This window comes from Eucyclogobius newberryi, unplaced genomic scaffold, assembly GCF_026437365.1.
Source record: "Eucyclogobius newberryi isolate DKJ021-1_F unplaced genomic scaffold, fEucNew1.0.hap1 SCAF_2, whole genome shotgun sequence".
In the NCBI taxonomy this organism is placed as follows: domain Eukaryota; kingdom Metazoa; phylum Chordata; class Actinopteri; order Gobiiformes; family Gobiidae; genus Eucyclogobius; species Eucyclogobius newberryi.
The window spans coordinates 30,128,010-30,149,632 of NW_027315834.1; the positions used below are offsets into that span (position 1 = coordinate 30,128,010).

Below are 21,623 nucleotides of genomic sequence, written 5' to 3' on the forward strand. Positions count from 1 at the left end.
AGAGAGAGCGAGCGAGAGAGAGAGAGCGAGAGAGAGAGAGAGAGAGAGAGAGAGAGAGCGAGAGAGAGAGAGAGCGAGAGAGAGAGAGAGAGAGAAATCAGCTGTTGTTGGTGTGCATATATTATTACAAACATGTACACAAAAAGATGAAGTGAAGTAAACAATATTCAATTCAACTGTTTCTAATTGTGGGAAATGGGAAACAGCATCTTTTTTTAACTGGTTCTAGTCACACTCATTGGCCAAGCACAACATTATTTTTGTATTTTAGATTATGTCTTATTATTATTGAGGTAGATGTGAACTGCCTAAGTAAAGAGAGTATATTTCCCCTTAAAGCCTGTCTTAAAAACTAGAAAAGGAGTTCACTCTTATTTATTTCGTAGTAAAGCAACTTTGAGAAACAAATTCCTCAAAGTGCATGTATCATATTTTACATTTAGAGTCGCAGTAATTGTTTTGTTTGGTGAAATGAGCCAGTTCAGTAACTCTGCGCAGCACCTTGAAAGGGAATGACTACGAGACGGCGTAAAAGGAACATTATATATGGGTTACATAATGCAAGTGTCTCAGGAATGTGGTCTATAGAACAGTGGAAAACAGTTAAAGTTCATATCACACTTTTTTGGCAGCATTATTAGGCAATCAAAGCTTTACTGAGCAACCGATCATGACAACTTTTTAGTTACTTAGTTATTACGAGTTACTGTTACTCAAGAGTAGTAGTAAGTAGCAGGGTTGGTTAGAAAATAAATGCAGATTATCAGAATTTGTGGCTTCCAAGTGAGATCTATGTTCAAAATGATGTTGCCGTTGTCTTGAATGAAATAAGATGACTATTTTTAATGAGTTGGAAAAAGTCGATTCCAGCACTTTTGACACGGGCCTATTCTGGGTGACTTTTCAAGGAGAAGAGAGCGGAAACGTTCACACATTTAAAAACAATCAGTTCTCAAAAGGGCCACAGCGCACGGTCAATACAAGAGCGCACAAACATTACGTGGCAAATGTAAAGCCGCTTCTCTCTAATGCATGTTTTTGATGAGAAGCCACATGTCACAACAGAATCCAAACACTTTATGTCCTTCTCTTTGCTGAAGATGTCTGCTGAAAATTTAAATTAGTCACAATATTTTTGACTTCATTTGAGTTGACATATTCACATTTACTTGCAGATTTTTGACTTTTAAATTAAATACTGGTTTCAGCCTATTTTATTCTCAGCAAAATGACCTGCTAGTGGATTAATGAAATGCATAAACTATATATCCTTTGGACCTACTTAAATTACAAAAATAAACACTCACAGTATTGCATTACATGTATTGCTTGAAATGTATTTACTCTATATTACAATCATGAACAATTAAAACGTTGGCATATTTACACATACAAAGTCTTAAGGCAACATACAGTGGTAACGATTAAGGCCCCGTGACATGATCGCTTCGTCATTGTTCATATTCATTGAACTATTTCACAGTAACTCTCTAGCAACATTCAAATACTTTTCTTTAAACCATATTTTATCTTTTCAAAAGTATGTCATCCACAATATATGAATAGAGGCAGTGATCAAACATTTAATATAAGGCTAATAGCTATTGTTAGCCCAATCTCATAATAATGTATTTTATTGCTTGAATTATTACACAAATTGTTTTTAAAACAAAAACAATGCCCCAAAACTCTTGCAAACTCAATTATGATAAAAAATGTACTGTATTCCGTGAGCATTTTATATGTCTTCTAAACATACAATTTAATAAAATCCCTTCAAATCGGTACCATTTTTCCGCCCTATATTTCTCTTTGAATTGCAGTCGTCCAAACGTGTTGAGAACGTGCCACTTCCTCACAGTGAAATCCTGTCTCCTTGCACCAGTCTTCCTCTGAAAGCCCAAGTGTCCTGGAAAAGGTACATTTTATTATTATTTGGAAAAATAAATACATAATTGCATGTACAAAATGGAACCAAATTACAGGGTTCACAATATGCATTTATGTTTCCCCCACATAAGTCATGTGTTTACATGAGTTTGCATTGTAACAGCTTTTTGGGCTGAAGGAACACATTACATCTAGTGTCATGTGTAATTTCAGATTCAATCTGCTTATATGGCCACTAGTTACAGTTAAAGCATGACAAGATTCTGGCCTGTTTTTGCATTGAGGTATAGTATTTGTCACAGTATCACAGCTTTAAATATATAAAGTGATAGAAATATGTAAGTTTACTTGATTTGTGTCACTTCTTCATCTTAACATTGTGTGCAACTGCAGTGATGCATGGGACACGTTTTAACATCCACAATAACAACTCATGTGCGCGTGTACTAAGCTTCTAAGTATCCTTTGAGGGGGACGCAAATTTAGAAACCACAAGCCCAATGTCAACAGAGTGCATGTAGTAATTCATTTGCTGTAATGATAATTCCCAGATGCTGTTATCAAGGACCAGGCTGTAACTAAGAAGTCAATATTTATAGTCTCCAAATGATGTGCTTGGTGTGACCTCTGACCTGGAAGCTGAAGGTGACCCCGTCCAAATTGAACCTCTTGTGTGCGAGCTCGTTCACCTCCTCCTCGATGTTTTCTTGTGTGGTTCCCTTCACGTCGATATAATAGCAGTCAGCAGCGGCGTAGTGACAGGAGATGGCCTTAAAAACAACACACAGAATTATGTATAGTGTATATGTATAATTAAAGTCCAAATGTAAACACAGATACTTTTAAATATCTGTGGATAGCTTATGCCAGTGCAGAGTATTTTAGAACTAAGTAAAGATCTAATCAAACTGATCCAAATATGCTGGAAAATAATATGATTCTCCAACAGCACTGTTTAAACTGAAGTACAAAAAGTAGGACTATAGGGGGCAGAACATTGCAAACAACTTACCGCTTTTGTTTTTTCGTCCCTATAATCCATTTACACACTATATTAATGCATGTAGTTGAAGACGCCATCAATAATCAATAAAGTAATCAAGTATATCAGAGCAAAATCACACGACAACTACTGTTTATTTGTTGTCGTAAGTACACATAACTACTTAATTGTAAGAAATTGAATACTACCCAAAAATGAATATTTTGTTAGGACCAGTGAATTGTGGGTAATGCAGTTGTGTACCTTTCGGAAGCCCTGGGTCTGGTTCATGCCTGACCCATGGATGAGCAGCGGGTGAAAGAACACAGTGTCTCCTTTCTCCATCTCCAGGTGCACTCTGGGATGGTCCGGGTTATAGTCCCTCACTCCATGGTACATCTTATTCACACCACCCTGAAATCACGGAAGGAAGAGATCTGGAAATGTTAGTTGATGTGTCCTATTGTAGGCAGGAGAAGTTTGTTTACAGCGATCGGAGACTTGAACACTCAGCACATGATGGTAGTATTGTCAGCACTAACCACATACAAATGCCATATCCTTGTTATGACTGTGCAGGACGTGTACTTTTACACCCAAACCTTGGAGCTTGATTACCAATCTATAATAATAATTTTTGACATGGAATGCGACGAGTCTTTGTTCTTGCCTGGTTTCTTCTTCTTATTATTATTATTCATGGTTATTTTGCCACAATTCGGGCATTTTTGACCCCCTGAACATTGATGAATGTCACACATGGGGACATAGACGCTCGGCCCAAACTCAAATAAAATGGAGGTTGTGAGAACGCCCGTCGCAAGTTCAAAAAAGAAAAAACATGAAACTCTTAATCTTTGGCCTAGGCACATGAGACTTGGAACAGTGATAGAGCTACCTTTGACCTCTGACCTTTGACGAGTAAAACACACCTGGCAACATCGCTCTATGATAAACAGGAAGTCAGCCATGTCAAATCAAAGTGGCACCGCCACGCTTGACTTTTTTTTTCTTCAAAATCGTACTTGTCCTAGGTTTTTCGTCCGATCGAGCTCAAAACAACACCTTTTGCATCTAAAGACATTGAAATTTAATAAATATCCAAAAGAATGTTGATATTCTCTGCGTAACACGCCCTCAAAAAAGGCTTAATTTCATAGTTTTTTAAAATGACAAGTCACGCCTATTGGAATTGATCTGCGGAGCTCATATTTCACTCGCTAATGCGTTTTTATGATCTGAGTGGAAATAAATACCAATGTAACAACTTTACTTTATAGCGCCCCCTACCCATTGTGTGAAAAACTCAACATTGTCTGATTTGTTTGAAACTCATGGGTTATATTCTCCTCGAGACGCCATGAAAAAAGTGCATTGCAGATATTGTGTATTTTCACAATTGGCCAGCAGAGGCGCAATGAATGCCTTCACTTCCCCTTCCTCTTTTATTTTGATGGGACAGTTCCTCTGGTGCTGCAGTCTTAGCATTAGCATTAGAATTATTATTCTTTAGACTTTATTCTTTTGACTTTATTCTTTCTGCCACAACTCGGGTATTTTTGACCCCCTGAACCTCAATGAAAAGTCAAGGGTCACCGAGGCTCTCTCGCTTTCTCCCTGCTCAGGTCTGCGTTCAGCACAATCTTGCATTTTGTCAGGACAAACTACTATTTGAATCGCAAACTACACAATCATCAACGGTGAATTACTGAGCTTTGTTTGGTATGCCGCAAAACGCAGCAGAAAACATGGACAGACGGGAAGGCAGTTGCAGGGGAAAGCGGTCGCGCTGGAGGCGAGAGCCATCATCGCCGCTTCTGAGGCTTTAATTCTTATTATTCTTCTTGCATGGTCATTTTGCCACAACTCTGGCATTTTTGACCCCCTGAACATTGATGAATGTCACACATGGGGTCATAGGTCACACATGGGGACATAGACGCGATCGGCTCGGCCCGAACTCCAATAAAATGGAGGTTGTGAGAACGCCCGTCGCAACAGTGCCGACTAGTTCAAAAAAGAAAAAACATGAAACGCTTAATCTTTGGCCGAGGCACATGAAACTTGAGACAGTGATAGAACTACCTTTGACCTCTGACCTTTAACGAGTAAAACGCACCTGGCAGCATCGCTCTATGATAAACAGGAAGTCAGCCATGTTGAATCAAAGTGGCACCGCCACGCTTGACTTTTTTTTCTCCAAAATCGTACTTAGCATTAGCATTAACGTTAGCATCAGCATTAGTGGCGGATCTCTGTTGCTAGGTGACGGAGGTACAGGGAGGAGGGGGTCTAAAGAATAAAGTCTAAAGAATAGAGAATGCAGTGTCGGGGCAATCGCGATCAAAACACGGTCCCGCGGGTGGCGAGAGCCATCATCGCTGCTACCGTGGCTTTAATTAACATTTTGTATTGCGCTTTACAGCCTTCCCTCTTAAAGAGCTATACTGTAGACATTACTTACTATTCACTCGGTGGTAGTACTTTGATTGGCCCTAATGCCTCTTTGAATTGAATTGGCCCAAATTACCATGAGTTGTACTTTTTTACTGCAATTTTAAATACCCACTTAAATACTCTTCCAGCATAACCTCAAAAACAACATCTTTGTAATAGACAGATGCAGTTACAAACCTAAATAAAAGCGTGGTGACAGTCTGTGGCCTTCCAGAACATTTACATGTTACAAAACGTGAACCCGCACGAGTAAAAGTTGGGAGACACCAAGATTCTTTTGCAAAATTTAACAAGAATATTGAGCATCACCTGTGTTGCCTCTACAGTGGTTTAGATCCCGGGCTGGTCAAGGCTCGAGTGGATTTGGCAAAAACACTATGTTAACATAATCTAATCTAATAACATAAATCTGTTGTAACTCTATAAGTGTGTTTTTTTTTTTTCTAATGCAGTAAATGAAGGCCACATTATACTTCCTGGTGACCCATGACTACAGTTCTTGCTTGCGTATTACAGCACTACTTGGTTGAACCCCGGTCCTCACCTCCCACTCGGGATAGTCATGCGCCTTCAGAGTCCCTGTGTGAGTCCCGGGAAGCACCACCAGACAGCCATTTTGTCTGTTCACGGTCTCCATGGCGGTCCAGGCACAGACGATCCGGTCAGCAGGTCTGAACGGGAAGTAATGCAGGTCCTGGTGCATGGGGTGACGGGAGGTCTTCTTACCTAAACCAAGACAACAATAATGATTCCCATAGCGTGTCTATATGGGACAAATAATCACATCCCTCAGCCAGGATTGTCAAAGAGAGGAATAATAGGACCATTAACTCAAAACACTCTATCTTTCAAATGAGCTTAACTCCTCAAAATAGCATCTGTAACAAGAAAAAACACATTAATATCTAGTTGATGGGATATTGTTCCATTATACGTACAATATTGTATCACATGGTTATTATTTGCCAGACTGCACACTTTCTTACTGCGCTGATAATGTGTCAATAAAAACATTTGAAACCAGTAAGAAATTATACGAAACAGTGTTCGGATCGAGATTAATATGGTGCATAAAGCAAGGTGAGGTCATGTAAGAGATAAAAAACGACTGATTATGTTTCTGATGATAAATGGCGGTCTCCACGGCAACATTCACTCCATACCTGCGTCTGGAGGTTTGTTGATCAGCATGGTGTGCATGGCCATGATGTTGGGTCCGAGGAAACACTCCACATACTTCAGAATCTGGTACAAAAACCACGCACACACAAATCAACACAGGCACAATTCAAATTCAGCCCAGCTAGTGAGAGAATGCGTCACTTTTGAAACATGTTGAGTGCGTTTAATTTAAAGAAAATAGACCAATAAACCACTGCCCATTGCACGTTAGTCTCAGTAAAGGGGTTTTATTTATTTAATGCATTTATTTGAGCACTGTTTTTGTACATGACAGTAATGAAACAGAGCCCAAAGGTAAGATAAGACAAAAAAACAAAACAAAAACCAGATTATGCTTTGCCCACCCAACTATTTCCGACCAGATTTTGCAAGCTTTACCTCTTTTGCTAATTCCTGAGGTAGTGAATACAACAGCGTACTTACCGATGGCAAGGCGCAGTATCTGAATAGTTCGGGGTCCTCCTGATAGTCCTGCAGTTTGGTCACAGCTCTTTGATCCGGGACGAACTCAGATTTGGCGATGGCCACATCCCTCATCACCATCAGCCCGGGAATGTTGACCTCTCGACGGCAGATGCGCTCAAACGCCTGTCTGCAAAACACAACGACGTCCAACATATCAATAACAACATTCTCACCCTTACTGATATATCCAATTGTCATTGTTTAAATAGCTACAAAGCTGTGAGGTTCATCCAGTTGACCAAGTACAAACTGTAAATTATAATAACCATTTCATTTAGCCAATCATAAAATTACTTAAACATTGCAAAAAGTACTGTTTTATTTAAACCAGGATTTTCTTTAACCTTCAGATTAAATATTAAAAAATAGATTTTGCCAGCATGAAGAAGATGCGTTTTGTGTAATTGAACTAATGATATAAAAAAGTAAAAATAAATGGATAATAAGCAGAATGTGTGAATATAAGAGAAAAGTCCCACTTTATCTGCATCTGTTTACCTGAATCTGTCAATGTCCTCGTGTGACACCAGATTCTTGATGAGGAGGAAGCCATTTTCTTCATAGAACAGCCTCTGCTCTGGAGTCAGCAGGTTGTTGTCCAGGGAGTAGCTGTAAGGTTCACCAACAGTTGTGTAAATGTGTTTGAGAACAGATGATTTAGCCATAAGAATACCACGTTTGAGGGGGGCTGGATACTGGATATTATTTATTATTACGTCTCTCCAGCCTTGACCTTAAAACTCGACAAGTTTAAAAACATTGTACAGTTTGATTGGGACATAAATAAGGCCTCAATTGGTTCTGGTTTAGTCCAAGTGTTAATTATAAAGCAAATTTCTTCTGACGTGAAAGGACAGTGTTTTAGGTCAATCAATACAGTATTACAGATTGAGCCTAGATTGATAATGTAAGTAAGTAAATAGAAGCAGCAGGTCATTTGGGATCTATGGAGGCCACTCTGTCACTGTAACCCAATGTAAACTGTACAACAAAATCAAACTTTGCTCCCTCGTACAGTTGATAAGGCCAGAAAACAATTTACAATTTGTTGTATCGTGCTATGGACCAGATAAATGGAAGATAGCAGACAACTTGCCATTACTTGGTACTAAAACGTATGTCAAAATGCATTATATTGTAAAAGGATTAAATAAGAGTGTATGTGAAAGTGCAAACCTTAATTTCGAAGGCTGAAGGCTGTAGGCTTGTGCAGCAGTTGGCGAAGCGCTCTGAAGGAGACCAGTCAAGGAATAAAACATGAGACTTTTATATTCATGTTCTGTTTAAATGTGAGGCAATCAGTAAACGATTATAATATTGGTAATTGTTTTGTTACTTCCTTGATCTGTGGTTTGAATACTACATCAACCTCCTCACTTATGGTTTGATAATGCATTCAAGTTGATATTGCAGGTTTAGGTACATTTTTAACCATGTTTAGACCAGCTTTTATTGTTTTAGTCTGGTTGTAGACAAGAATCCAAATCAAAACTTTGGTAGTAACACTGTTTCACTGTCAATGTAAGTATGAGTGTGGAGTACATTTTGAGAGGTACAATTTATCCAAAAAGTAACACAATGTATCTGAGTATTATCCCACCTCTGACTACACTGCAACTTTGTTACATCAGTACTTTCATGTAACACTCACAAGCTGCTCTAATAAACAGCAGTTACCAAGCCTAGTCCTGTTAAACTAACGGTATGTAATTACAGACAATACATTATAATGCTCAAACGTTTCCAAACACTACAACATAGTAATAAGAGCGTTTACAGAAGAAGAGCTCCACGGAGGCCTGTTTTGTGGAAGAAGACACCGGGCTGTAGTACATGTTACAGCCCCGTTACTCTGCGCTCTTTTCCCGGACTACTGCAGCCGTAGTGCCGTGAAATAAAAGGATACAATAGCGACAGGAGGACGGTCAAGGTGTCCGATGAGGTGTTTGAGTCTGTCTGCAGCCCGAGACATGTTGATCTGCCCCCGGAGCTCCGCTGCTCTGCTCCGGATCTGCGCACGCTCACTTGTAAAGGGAGACGCAAATGTGGGCAAATGTGGGCCAAAGAGCAACGCAACAACGCCCTGCGGCTAATCACACAGAGAGTGGTTATTAGAGTGAACTACGATGCTATTTAATGAGAGAAACATAACTAAAAAACATAACAGATGTACATGAAACTGATGTTGTAAAAAGTACACAAATAAAGGCGATTTAAAGATGTGCATTTACAGTGGTCAACCATAAGATGGCGCTACACAATAATTGATTACTTCACCATACTGCTCAAAATACAAAATAGACTGGTTTCATAGCTTCCATGGTGATAGCAGAATTTGTTATTTTAGGATTTTCCAGGTGGCTTTCCCAAATATCTAATATATGTATGTAATGTGGTGATTTCGTCCCATTATTTAATATTAGCGCACTCTCCATTTGATTTCTATAGCACATTTTATAGACAAAACCAAAAGTGCTGCGCTAAACAAACTCAAATGAATCAATTAACCAATAAATCAATGAAATATAAAACTCATTTGCCAGCATTTTGGTAACAAACATATTCAATTACACAGTTGTTAGAACAATATTCTGCCAACTTATTTTGGCATCTGTATTCTAATCGCTGTTTTGTTTTATAAGTCGTTTTACTCGGGAAGAAAACAGACAAACTATTTTGCAATTCTATCCATGTGTATCCACGGTTTATCTTTGTGTCTTGACTTTTAAAATTAAAAAATCCTGACCAGTTTAACGTATTTTGAATGTCAATAACCGGAAGTAGAATTTTCTTTGAAGTTTCTGAACGCACTCGCCACGCGCGCTCACATCCTCCTCTGTTATTGTGAAAGTCCCCGCGCGTGTGCTCGTCCCCGGCTTGACAGCGAGCTGCACCCCGCGCGCACCCTCCCTTGGCACCCTCCCATCTCCGGCGTGAAGAGGACCTCCTCCCGCAGCTTCTTTAAACTCCTCCACCGCCACACCAGCGACATTTTGGGGGCTCGGTCTCAACCCCTCTTACCTGTTATTCTCCCAACACTGCCCCACCCCCCCCGACATTTAACTAAAAGGATATTTCTTTCTTTTCCGGTACGTGTCTCCGGAGGCAGCGCCGCACACACGCGGAGCTTGTTGAGCCGAGGCTGTGCAGCTTGTGGGCGGATAAAGAGAACGGCATCCGGGGCCTGGGAGCTCCACAGTCACAAGTCAGTGGGGTTTTGGAGCGACGGAATTCAACATTTTCAGGTACGTTTTTTCCGCTTCTGGCGTTGCGTCTGCTCCTCGCACGCGTTTTGTCTCCGTGTCGTTCCACACTCAGAGAGAATACAATGGGCTTGCACTGTTTGTGGATCCATCTGCAGCAGCTGCGTGCACATGAAAACATGGGAAGGGGGTTTGCCTTTCTGTCATCTTTTTGAGCCTTGTGTTTCATAGGCAAAGCTTTCTCAGCCTTTGGACCTATTATGTTTATGTTTCAGCTTGCTCACGTTAACACTTTGTTGTCAACCCCCTGTGAAATAATATACAGTACACCAACATGATTAATAATGCATAAAGTTATAATAAGTGCAAAAAAACCGAGAATAGAAATCCTCCAGCTTATATTGTACATTTTTTTAAGGCAGATTTGGTATTGCATAAGTGAGATTCATATATACAGGTATTTATTACATATAGTTCATACAAGTATATACCACTTATATTCTTTCCATGGCATTATTTAATGAAGTTGTGGGTCTGTTTAGCCACATGACAGCTGCTGGTTCAGGAGGCACTTGTTTCAAAAGATGCCATTCTGCTATAGCTGATGCTGGAGTCTGATGGTATGTTGTGTCAGGTAACAGTTATACAATAGGATGTCAGGATTAACCAATTAACTGTTATTACAACGATTTAAAAGAAGTGTATATAGGCTAATTATTCTTTAATCCAGCCATTAAAAATGGCTGGATTAAAGACTGGGGCAGACGTCATTCATTAACAGACGTATGAATGAATTAATCTGTGTTTGTGTTAAGCAGCTTTTTCCGTAGACTGCATTCAGGCTTTACACATATATTATTTTATACTCATAATTTGCTGCCTATATTCTTAATTACTTATTCTTTTATGTGCAATGAGTAATGGTGTGTGATGTTGTTATGTCAATGTATAGTCCGGGTTGTTTTTGGACAATGAGGCGCCATAGTCTCTTCTATTAATGGGAAACACTGTTATTGCCATAAGCATATGTCTCCCTCTCATCTGCTCTTGTGTGTCCTCATTTACCAAACTAGTAACTTTAACCGCAGATTTGTACTCAACATCAGATAAAGTAACATAATTTAAGTTTTAAAGATTTAAAATGTGAAATCCCTTGATTAAAGTGTCCCGAAGTCGTTTAAAACTGCCTGAATAATACAGTAAAAGATAATGCCTGTGTAACGTTGTGCTGCTCGTCATCATCATTAACCATATTACCTCCTTTTGTATCAACTTTTATGTTGGACTGGTGTTTTATGTGTGACCCACATTTGGATGCATGCTGCTGCCTCAGTGACACACCCCAGAGGACAGTGTAATTAGCCTGACACAGCCCCTCCTCGTGTCCTCATGTCCAGGGGCTGCACTGTAGAGCTTGTATTGACTTGTCCCTGCATTATGTGGCCCACTAAAGAAACATAAGAGCTGTGTGCATGTACCATGAATTGTGCACATAATGTACATCTGAACATACATTATGCAAAAAGGTAATCGTTTCAGTAAATGCATGCAATATTGGATTTCCACCTTATGTGCAATGTGATAGGATTTTGCCCAAATTAACATTCAAGTATCTTTGCTAGAGTAATATATTTTGTCACTCAACACTTAAAAGTGACAGTACTGTTTTTGTTTTGTCCATGAAGTTGTCCCCAGTACAGATGTATTGTAAAAGCAGCTCTAAGGGTAAAAATCAGACCGTTTTGTGCTGTCTGCATCTAATTATGAAGTGTTAGAGTGTCCGCTGACCAGGAGGAGCGCTGTTAGTATTGCCAATAAAACCTCTGGCCCCTGAAAGATGTCAAAAGCACTTTTAAACTCATCGTGGTGAATAATTAGGACGCTCAGAATGTATTAAGAAATATAGGAATAGCTTTGGACCACTGCAAAATGTTTGTTAAAATTGGGTACAGCGCCTTAAGACGAGGCTAAACACAAGGCTAAATTTAAGGGATATTGAAAAAAGTCGACGTTTATATAATATTTTAAATCAGAAGACATTTTTATTAGTTTTTATCTGGAGGAAAGAGTGAAGAAAAAGTTTCATTACTCATTGTTCATTGTTTCTTATTGATGCTTCATAATGCTAATTTAATGACTTTATATATCTGTAGGTCCTCTTCATAAAAATCTATTATAGATCCTTTGCGAGTATAATAATGTAATGGTTCTCCATATATCGATCGTTAAACGGCTCAGTGTTGAATCCGCTTTCGAAAAATGACAGACAAGAGAATGCTGCTACAAGCCACACAGAGATATCCATACATTGAACAGAACAAACTGGTTCAAAAAGAGGCTGGTCTCCCACAATGCTTTGCAACAGCACTTTATACTCAGGGATGCTCTAAAACGCTGTTGCCATTGGTAACCAACTCCCTCCTCTTTGATATTTATGGATTTCAACTTCCTGTTATTTGCAACATTTTTAAGACTATTTCACATTAAAACGATATCATGTTTAGGTTTATATTGACAATTGCTAAGGCAACAGTCCTGATTTCCCATCATTCTGAAACCCATGGATCGCTTCAACTTTAGGGGGGTTTTAGACATGCTTGTTTAGTGTAGGAGGGTGGTTAAGTTGTTTCATTGGTCTGAGAATGTGCATCATATTTTTCTTGTGCAATGCTGTTTGTGTTAGGGCTGCACGCCTTTAATCGTTTAGTCAATGAATCATCAGTGCGGTGTAGTCTGCCACATTTTTATTACATAGTTGACCGGTTGTTTTATTAGAATTTTATAAGGATTTACATGGACAACATCAGAAAAAACATTCGCTCACAAAGAGTTCGCTGGAGTTTTGCGAGTTTAATCTGCCTTTTCACTTTGAAGATGCTGTTTACTTGCACTTCTATATATCTATCTATCTATTCTATCTATTCTATCTATTCTATCTATTCTATCTATTCTATCTATTCTATCTATTCTATCTATTCTATCTCTATCTCTATATTATATAGTTTTAGCATGTTTTACCAGTACAATTGGTGAGTTCTGTTGTATTTGTTCCCTTAAAAACATTTTGTCCTTCAGAATCAAATTGACGTCTGTATTTTCATGTTTGTATTTGTAGGCAGATAGCGCGCTGACGTCTAGGGACGGTCAAACATGGGAAATAGTCAATCTAAAAGCGATGTGCCCATCCCGGAGACGCCTGTCATGCTAGCAATGTCAAATAGATATGGGAAAGAGTGTCTGCCAGTGTGGTCCAATACATTTGTTTTTTCCATCTGGCGGATCACTAAGCACGGACAAAATGTATGATTCGTGCCTGCAAAATTGTTAAATTGAATGGATAGAAATTAAGATTTTTTTTATTTCTGTCATGTCTGTGTGATTTTAATGCATTTTTTCCCTGTTGTGTGAATCATTTTGAATTGCCTTGTCTACGAATTGTACTCTACAATTAAACTTGCCTTGCCTTTTTGTTTGAACGTAACATTTGAAACCAGACTTTAAATGTCATCGTTCACCCCTGTTCCTATGGGATGTTTTTTCCCCTCCCTTCTCGCTGAGGCAATAAGATCAGTGTCATTATATGGATCAGGAAAGACATTCGGCTGTGTTTCTGTTTGTACGATCACCATTTGTTGCCCCAAACACTGCAGGGAATGTAGCCTTTTTAATAAGCTACGGCTACGGCGTCTTTGTCGCGTCTGTGTTCAAAGGATGCGTTTAATTTGGTATCTTGTTTCGTCACATTGTAGATCTCTAGAGTCTTTGAAGCACAGGATTAATTCTTTAAGGTTTGATGAGCTTGTTGTTGGTGTGTAGGAAGACATGGGACATTTAATTCAAACAAAAGGGGATTCAAACTGTTTTAGTTTCATGGCAGCGTTCAGGACATCATTAAAAACTGCTGAGCGAAGCAATTCTCTTCACTTTCTTCTCATGATGGTATATGATATGTTTTGGTAGGTTTGCGGTTTCTTTTGGACTTTTATTTTGTAAAGGGCCACCACAGTAAACATTTTGATTTATTACATGGTCAAAATAAGCAGAAAAAATCTTCTAATTTGTTCTTTTCCTGCTTTGATATCATATATTGATATTTTGTGAGAGGATGTTTGGTCACGAAAGATGCCATGACGATGTATTCAAATCAAGTATAACGGATGATTTTTTGTTTTTTACTCTCTCGCAAATAAATAAATGACAGGCATATAATTATTTCTTGAAATTAAGTTCAGAAAAGGTTTATTGCCATTGCCAATGAACAGAATTCACAAACATAGGAACTTGCTTTGGTGATTTGGTGAATCTGTTAACACAAAACAATGCACACTGATTAAACAACCTAATATAAAATCAAAAAGGGCATGCATTAAAGAAACAATTTAAATCTGCTATCGGATCAAAGTAAAAATCTGCTTCCTATGTTCACAAATATTACAGTAAAATTTGCAAATGTAGTGCAGAAAGTGAACAGTGCAGTTTTATTTCCTCACATTACATTTGCAGATACCTTGAATGAAAGCACATGACGGTGAAAATAAACACATGTTGATGATGTACTGTACAGCTGCTAAAGTAATCTTTTTGCCAATATGTTATTTGCCTGTGGCCTTCTGGGAAATGGTTTACCTGTATTGTAGCAGAGAGCTGCACATACAGTACTTTGGTCAGTAAAGTCGATTAGTCTGTTCGGTCCCATGTGTCCAACCCTATGGACGTGTTCTAACCATACTGTACCTGGCTGCACTTAATATATACGTATATTTACTGGCTTTAAGATATGCATTTGTGTTTACTGTGTTGCTATCTTAACAAAACGGATCCAAACCACTTTCTTTTTGATCTAAACTAAAGGAAATGGAGTCCAGCACATGGATTGGATTCTGTCATCGTCCTAACAGCGTTTGATAGACAAAGCTGCGTCTCTTGACCCATCTCACCATTTACATCATGCCTCACTGTCTGTTCTACCACAAATAGTAAAGCTGCATGGGACAGATTATTATTGTTGGATAGACTTGTCCCTTTGAGTTGACTTGTTTTTTTTACCACTTAATTAGGCCTACATTATTTCACTTGATACATATTTTTCTAAATATAAGCAGTGTCTAATTTGCCTATATAATAAACCAGTATTTGTTTTTACATGAGTGCAATTTTCTTACTCCACTGTGATGTTGTAAAGTCAAAATAACTCAAAGATTAAAGTAATCAAATGTTTTATTTATGTATGTGTTTTATATTTTGCTGTGCAGTAGGCTTGTCTTTTCACATTGGCTCTATCTACTATTACTCACTAAGTGTATAACTGAGACTGGCCCATGTGTAATCTGAGAGATTAGGCTGCTCCATTGTGGACGCTGCAAAAGATAATGCGCTGAGACAAACACAGATGTCAAACCTTTAAAATAAAAATCCTGAGTTTTTTCATCAAGTAACTTTCCCTTATTCGTGGAACAGTGCAGTGGTGACATTCGAGAGCTGGGATGCTAAAATATTCAGTGCGCTTTCTGTCTCCCTTTACCCACTCGCACAATAGAGGATTATTTCAATACAATGAACAAATCGGATAGAATTTTGTTGTGCGTTCTTTGTTGTATTGGAATATAATGGAGAGAATAAAGAGGAACATTGTGAGGTAAAGGGAGAGTATGAAATATGACGATGTGTTAAAGGTCCTCTTATAGCATTTATTTTATTTATATGTTATGTTTAACCGTTTTTAAACTTGTTTGTTATGTGGATGCATTCATATAAATACAATACATACTCCAAAACACTTGCTCCCCCAAAGGGTTTGGGATTGAATGTTAGAAAGTCAGTGTTATTGACTAAATCTGCCACGTTCACTCCAGCTTCATCTTGATCTTTTCATCACGTGTGCTGCATTGTACACAACTAATTGATTATTAGAAAGATTCATCACTAGACTAACCATTTAGCAAAATGATCCTTAGTTACAATTACAACATACTTACTACAATTTTAGCTACCACTAGGCATTATTCAACCTGCCTCATCTCGACACATTCATAAGTGGTGCAGCAAGTCTTTGCCAAGTACAGTCAGCTTCTGTCCGTTCAGCCTACAAACATTTTACCATCTGCCCACTTTATGATTTAATTTTTTTCCTCAATCAAATTTCACTTTAAAAGATAAACCATTTGACTAATTTCACAGACTGTTATCAAGCCAAATTGCTGCTTTTAAGATAACTCCCACTTGTTGCATTGCCTATTCCTCTAAATGCCTCTGTCTATAATAAAGAAAATTCAGATGCTGAAATGACTAAGTATTGTTTCTATGGTATTTGCTTCATCACTGGCTCTTATGGGGGTTGTTGTCTGCAAATCACTGCCAACAGAGTACATCAAAAGTTCACCCAAAAACACTGGTGGACAAATGAGTTGAGATGAGTTCAGAAATGATATTGCATTGATGTTTGTTTTGGGCATAGGAGCAGCTTTACAGTCACTTTATTGAGATTAAGAGAAGGGCCAGAGGTCAGAATAGATCCTAAAACACTGATAATCTGCTGTAATAAGATTTAAATTAATCCCCTATGAGTCAATGAGCACTGGTTATCATTATTAAGCAGCTATACCAGGCAAATGGTGTATGTAGGAGTGATGTGAAGAACGGCATGTGGTGTTTTTCTGTTCAGGTTCACAAGGAAGTTGTTCAAAACGTAAGATATTACTTGCAGTAAGAGATCAATGTTAATGCCAGTCTAATTTAAAACCAAAATAGGGAATTAAATAATTGATTTTAAAAAATAGTTATAAAAAACATTTGTTTTAATGTTCACAAAAAAAGTCTGAGTGTGGTGCTGTTCTAAATTGAGTAATACAAATATTTTAGGTTATGTACTGAGACACAAAGTAAACACAGATCTATTCTTGGGTAAAGTGGTTACATCGTAAGTTAGACTATAACATGCCGTCTGTGATTATCCACCCGTGACTAGACGTCTGTTGCGTAATCTTTAAATATGTATTATTTTAGCATGGCCCTGGAGAAAACCCCATAAGAATAGAACTATATAGAATAGAATAGAAGGCAGCAAGGGATTCACAGGCAAGCTTGTCATACGGAAGTAGCTCCGCAGGGCTGTGCACAGAGCCCATGGCAGCAAGGGATTCACAGGCGAGCTTGTCATACGGAAGTAGCTCCGCAGGGCTGTGCACAAAGCCCATCTCATCGAAATATCAATTTAAACTATATCCCTGCCCTTATCAAAAATAGTATTATTCTTTTTTTAAACCGATACAACCTTAAAATATTGAAATGTTTGTTTGTTTGAACGTCCTGCTCACTTTCAACAAGAGCCTTTCCAGTTTGGAGAATTCGGTTCAGAGTGACATAACGATCTGCTGTGAGGCAGGTTGGCGTCTCCCTGAGTCCTCTCTGATCACAATCACGTTTCACTGAACTAACATCGGCTTCGTTCACACTGCAGGTCAAATCCGATATTTGTTTTTTGTTTTTTTGTGTGAACAGCACACATCCCATTTTTTTCAAATCTCACCCAGGCCACTTTCATATGGAAATAAAGCTGATATGTACCCATACTTTTAGAATTGCAACTTGAGTCTGAATGCTCCGATCTGTTTCATGCAACCTAGATGTCATCAATAGGCAACAGTTCCGAGATAAATGTCACAATTCTGAGACAAAGTGGAAAGAAATGACAGACAAAAGAGCCGAAAAGGTTTGTGAACTAATAATTTACGGGGTGACACATCAATTCAGGCAAAAATAGTGAGTTCGGACTGAAATCGGGCGGTATTTGAGGAGAAGGAGTTGGCCGAGCGAGGGATTAAGCGCTCCTGGCTGCAATGACAGCGGGAATTTTTAAAGAAACTAGGGACATCATTGAAAGAAGTGGACGCAGCCGGTAACCTGCCCATTTCACTTCCGTAAACACAGTGATACTGTGTTCTTTTGTGCGCATGTGGGACACATTACGCTGCATTCCCTTCACACCAGGCACAAACGACAGTCACATTTTTTTGTAATGCGAACAAACACACAAAAAAATCTAATTTAAACCAAAAATATGAATTGGGCATCATGCCTTGCAGTGTGATTGTAGCCATTTAGTTAAAATCAGTTTTATGTTATTTTATACATTTACAAATGCCTCATTGTGATTTTAAAAACATGTGTGCATGAAATGGCCAAATGACAGACTTGGCTGTAAATGAAGCGTAAAAGAGCAGATAGTTTCCCATCTCTTGCCACTAGAATGTTCCTTACATGTGGATACACAGAGCAATGATGAAAGACCATCTTCTATCATCCATCTATATGTGAGGTAGCAAGAGAGGGAGGGAGGGAGTGAAAGTGCCTGTTTAGAAGAGTGTCTACAGAAGCATAGATGCATAAAGGCTGGACCCACCTCTAGAGCTTGAGCAAAGATCTTGGTCCCGAGTAGATGTTGGTCTTCTTTGTATATTTTTGGTTTCTTTGGTTTCTTTGTCTTATTCTTCTCTCCTGCTTTTAAAGGAGAAATAAGTAAAAATGTTTACTTTGTTAGTCCTTGTGGTGGTGAAATATGTATCTTTACAAATGCCCATCGTCTCCCCCTGCTGTCTCTGTCCCATCCTCGCAACATGGCTGACTCTGACCCAAAAGAAGTGTCCTGGGAAACCGTGGCTCTTTTAAAATATCTGGCAGCGTTATATGTTTTTGTATGTGATTATGTTGTCTTATTTAAATTAAAAAGCAGAAGAAAAAAAATCTAAATGTCAATTCATCGAAAACTGACTTTGCTGCTAATGCTATTGCTAACGCCCAGAGCAGTTGAAACACAGACTGAAATGCTCTATGCAGCTTAGAACATTATTATTGAGAACAGTATTTGTTTTACCTCTTTGTTGTCTTCACTGAGCCTTAAAAATTAAATCCAAACTTTGGTCAAATCAGCAGCGGAGCAGATGCTTTTGTTCACATGCATATTAAACAGCCATGCGCTCTCGGGCTTCTCGCCTTTTTACATTGGCTTTGCACATTGCCTTTATAAACAGAGGGCTGAAACATCACCTAATGTCTCTGTTACTCAGAGTGAGGCTCTGTACTTTACAGGAGTAATATTGTACAAACATTATAACAAATACTTTGGCTATTTTAAGTTTAAGTTATTATTTTTTTTTCATACAGGCAATAGTTTACTCCAAATGGAGCCAAATTCAGCACTGCCCACCTCTGTGTATTAAGGCACTGCATCAGACTAAACTGACTTAATATAAAAAACTCAAACAAGATTTCTGTCGGATTGCGATAGGTATCAGATCTGTATCGGAGATAACAAAAAACAAGAAAGATGTAGTGTGAACCGTGGTGCATCATGATTTAGGGTTGGTTCATATCGAAACGCTTGTTTTGTTGTGAATTAATCTGATCGCAGTGTATCAAGTGTATCAAGGTGCATATTGTATCGGACAGAGATTTCCATTACTACTATGTAATACTCTCTGGTTTCCATGGAGCTTTTATTACTTTCCCTGGAATTTTCCACAGTTTGGTATTACCATATTTTCTGGACTATAAGTCGCACCGGAGTATAAGTCGCACCAGCCAAAAAATGCATAATAGAGAAGAAAAAAACATGTATGTTGCACTGGAGTATGAAATGCGGTTGCAAGTGTGAAAATAACAAATAATATCACATAAGTTGCTCCGGAGTGTAAGTATAAATGTAAGTCTAAGTCACACCCCGGCCCAAACTATGAAAAAAGGTGCGACTTATAGTCCGGAAAATACGGTAAATGTATTTGTCTTGCATTGCTTTTCTGTCAATAGAGAGAAGCACAGGATTTGCACAATTCTACACAGGGAAAGTTGCATAGTGCACTTTAAATATCTCATGAGGTAATTTGCGTTCATATCCTTGCATATCCCTTTTAAGTCATCGGGCCATTGTGTTCCTCCCTGTACTCGGGTGTGATTACCTGTGAAGCCTAAGTGGGTTGCATTTGATTAAAGCAGGCAGACTGTGCGCCATTCGTTTGAAGGTTACCCTGTCTTTTTCTGTGTGAGTGCAGTTGTGCTTCTGGTCGGCCCTTGCACAACACATTCGCTCTATCTACTCCATTAGCCTAGATTAGAGGCTCTCTCCTCCTCGGAGCAGCAGAGATTGGTCAGAGGATCGATTTCACTCTGGTGTGAACTATTGATAAGAGGATCATCTAACCTGCCCACGGCCATTCATTTGGGGGGGAAAAACATGTAGTGGTGTTTGTTGAGCCACAACTGCAGTTTTCACATTACGGCCATTACATAAAATGGTATATGACATTTTCCAGAGCGTCAAATACCTTAGGAAACGATAAATGTTGAACCCCACTACTAGTCTAGTTTATATGGAAGATGAATTTAATATGAAGTTCAGAGTAATGCAACTATTGTATTTTGGACACCTCGCGACATAAAACTACTTCAATTGGAAGGAGTTTGGTTACACTATTGTGTCCTATAGAAGATGTCAAAAAACAATATATATTTTATCCAGTAGCAATCACTCAAGCCGTGTTGTCATAATGATAATTTCAATAGACCATTACAGGCCTTCCTTTTCCAGTCCAGCAAGATACAACTAGAACTTCCTTAGAATGAAAATCGACTGAAACATTTTAAATATGCATAATGACTCTGCCTGTCTCTATCCAAATGCTAGCTTGTTTGTGACATGTTTGCCTCCTCCTGTGCCTCCCATTGCTGAGCAGATGACTCTGTCAGGTCTATAGCTGTGTGTTGCTGTATCCTGAGGCTGTGTCCGTCTTCATCATGTGGTGAAGGGAATGGTGAGCCAACTCTGCATGCTGTTTTCATTTGTGCTCTGTAGTAAAGGCTGAATTCTTCATAAACCTTTTTCAGATTTAAAAAAATGAAATGCTTAAGTTGTTTGATGCAACTTGATTCCATTGAGCTTTGATTTTATCAGTAAATATATGTTAATGTTGCTGCTTGAAACTCTAGTGTAATATTCTTGAATGTTTTTGTAGACTTGATGGACGGTACAGTACGAGTAAAATAAGTGTTAAATCTAGTTCACTTCTAAAGAAGTGTTAAATCTAGTTCACTTCTAAAGAAGTGTTAAATCTAGTTTCGGACTGTGTCATCAAACTGGAACCGGAATACATGTGCTGGTTTGATAGTAAACCTGACGTGTTCACATGTATTAAAGCAATATAATTGTTTTTTTAGTGTTAAATGTACAACTTTTAGTTAAAATATGTTGTATTTTAACTGTTTAGCTTGCTTTACCGTGCAGCAGTTAAAATGGTGGTTCCACAGCACTGTGGATTACTTTTTGATATAGATTTGGCTAAGAATTCTGCTGCATAATAAAACCATAACCATTTTTTTTTCTCTAATCTCTGTCATCAGTTTGAGGATTTAGAAAATATTTTGGTCTTTCTCATGCAATTTGTTGTTGAATGTAT

General features: G+C 38.5%; 2 protein-coding genes across 4 annotated transcripts in view; one reads left to right on the forward strand and one right to left on the reverse strand.

Annotated features, from left to right (window-relative positions):
* Positions 1–1,308: 1,308 nt before the first annotated feature.
* On the reverse strand, positions 1,309–9,024 carry phyh (phytanoyl-CoA 2-hydroxylase). Its single transcript, XM_072454975.1, has 9 exons — positions 8,883–9,024; positions 8,153–8,205; positions 7,475–7,585; positions 6,935–7,103; positions 6,493–6,574; positions 5,874–6,055; positions 3,137–3,286; positions 2,523–2,660; positions 1,309–1,909 (listed from the first exon to the last, which is right to left on the reverse strand). Exons 1-9 carry the CDS (start codon positions 8,946–8,948, stop codon positions 1,856–1,858), a joined length of 1,005 nt encoding a protein of 334 aa, XP_072311076.1. The 5' UTR covers positions 8,949–9,024; the 3' UTR covers positions 1,309–1,855.
* A 981-nt stretch (positions 9,025–10,005) lies between these two features.
* The window catches only part of cdk17 (cyclin dependent kinase 17), a 49,253-nt gene continuing 37,635 nt past the window's right edge, over positions 10,006–21,623 (forward strand). For 2 of the 3 annotated variants that reach the window (XM_072454979.1, XM_072454980.1), the window contains exon 1: positions 10,006–10,221. The gene's annotated coding sequence lies outside the window, so the exon portion shown is untranslated. Of the gene's footprint in view, positions 10,226–21,623 lie in introns of all 3 variants that reach the window. The other variant, XM_072454981.1, reaches the window with a different exon arrangement.

Excerpts from the sequence above, each read along its gene's own strand:
- phyh (XM_072454975.1), bottom strand. The coding sequence starts at position 8,948 with ATGTCTCGGGCTGCAGACAGACTCAAACACCTCATCGGACACCTTGAC. Across the intron at positions 8,206-8,882 it reads ACCGTCCTCCTGTCGCTATT|AGCGCTTCGCCAACTGCTGC; the intron begins GTATCCTTTTAT and ends GGTCTCCTTCAG. Across the intron at positions 3,287-5,873 it reads ATGACTATCCCGAGTGGGAG|GGTGGTGTGAATAAGATGTA; the intron begins GTGAGGACCGGG and ends CCGTGATTTCAG.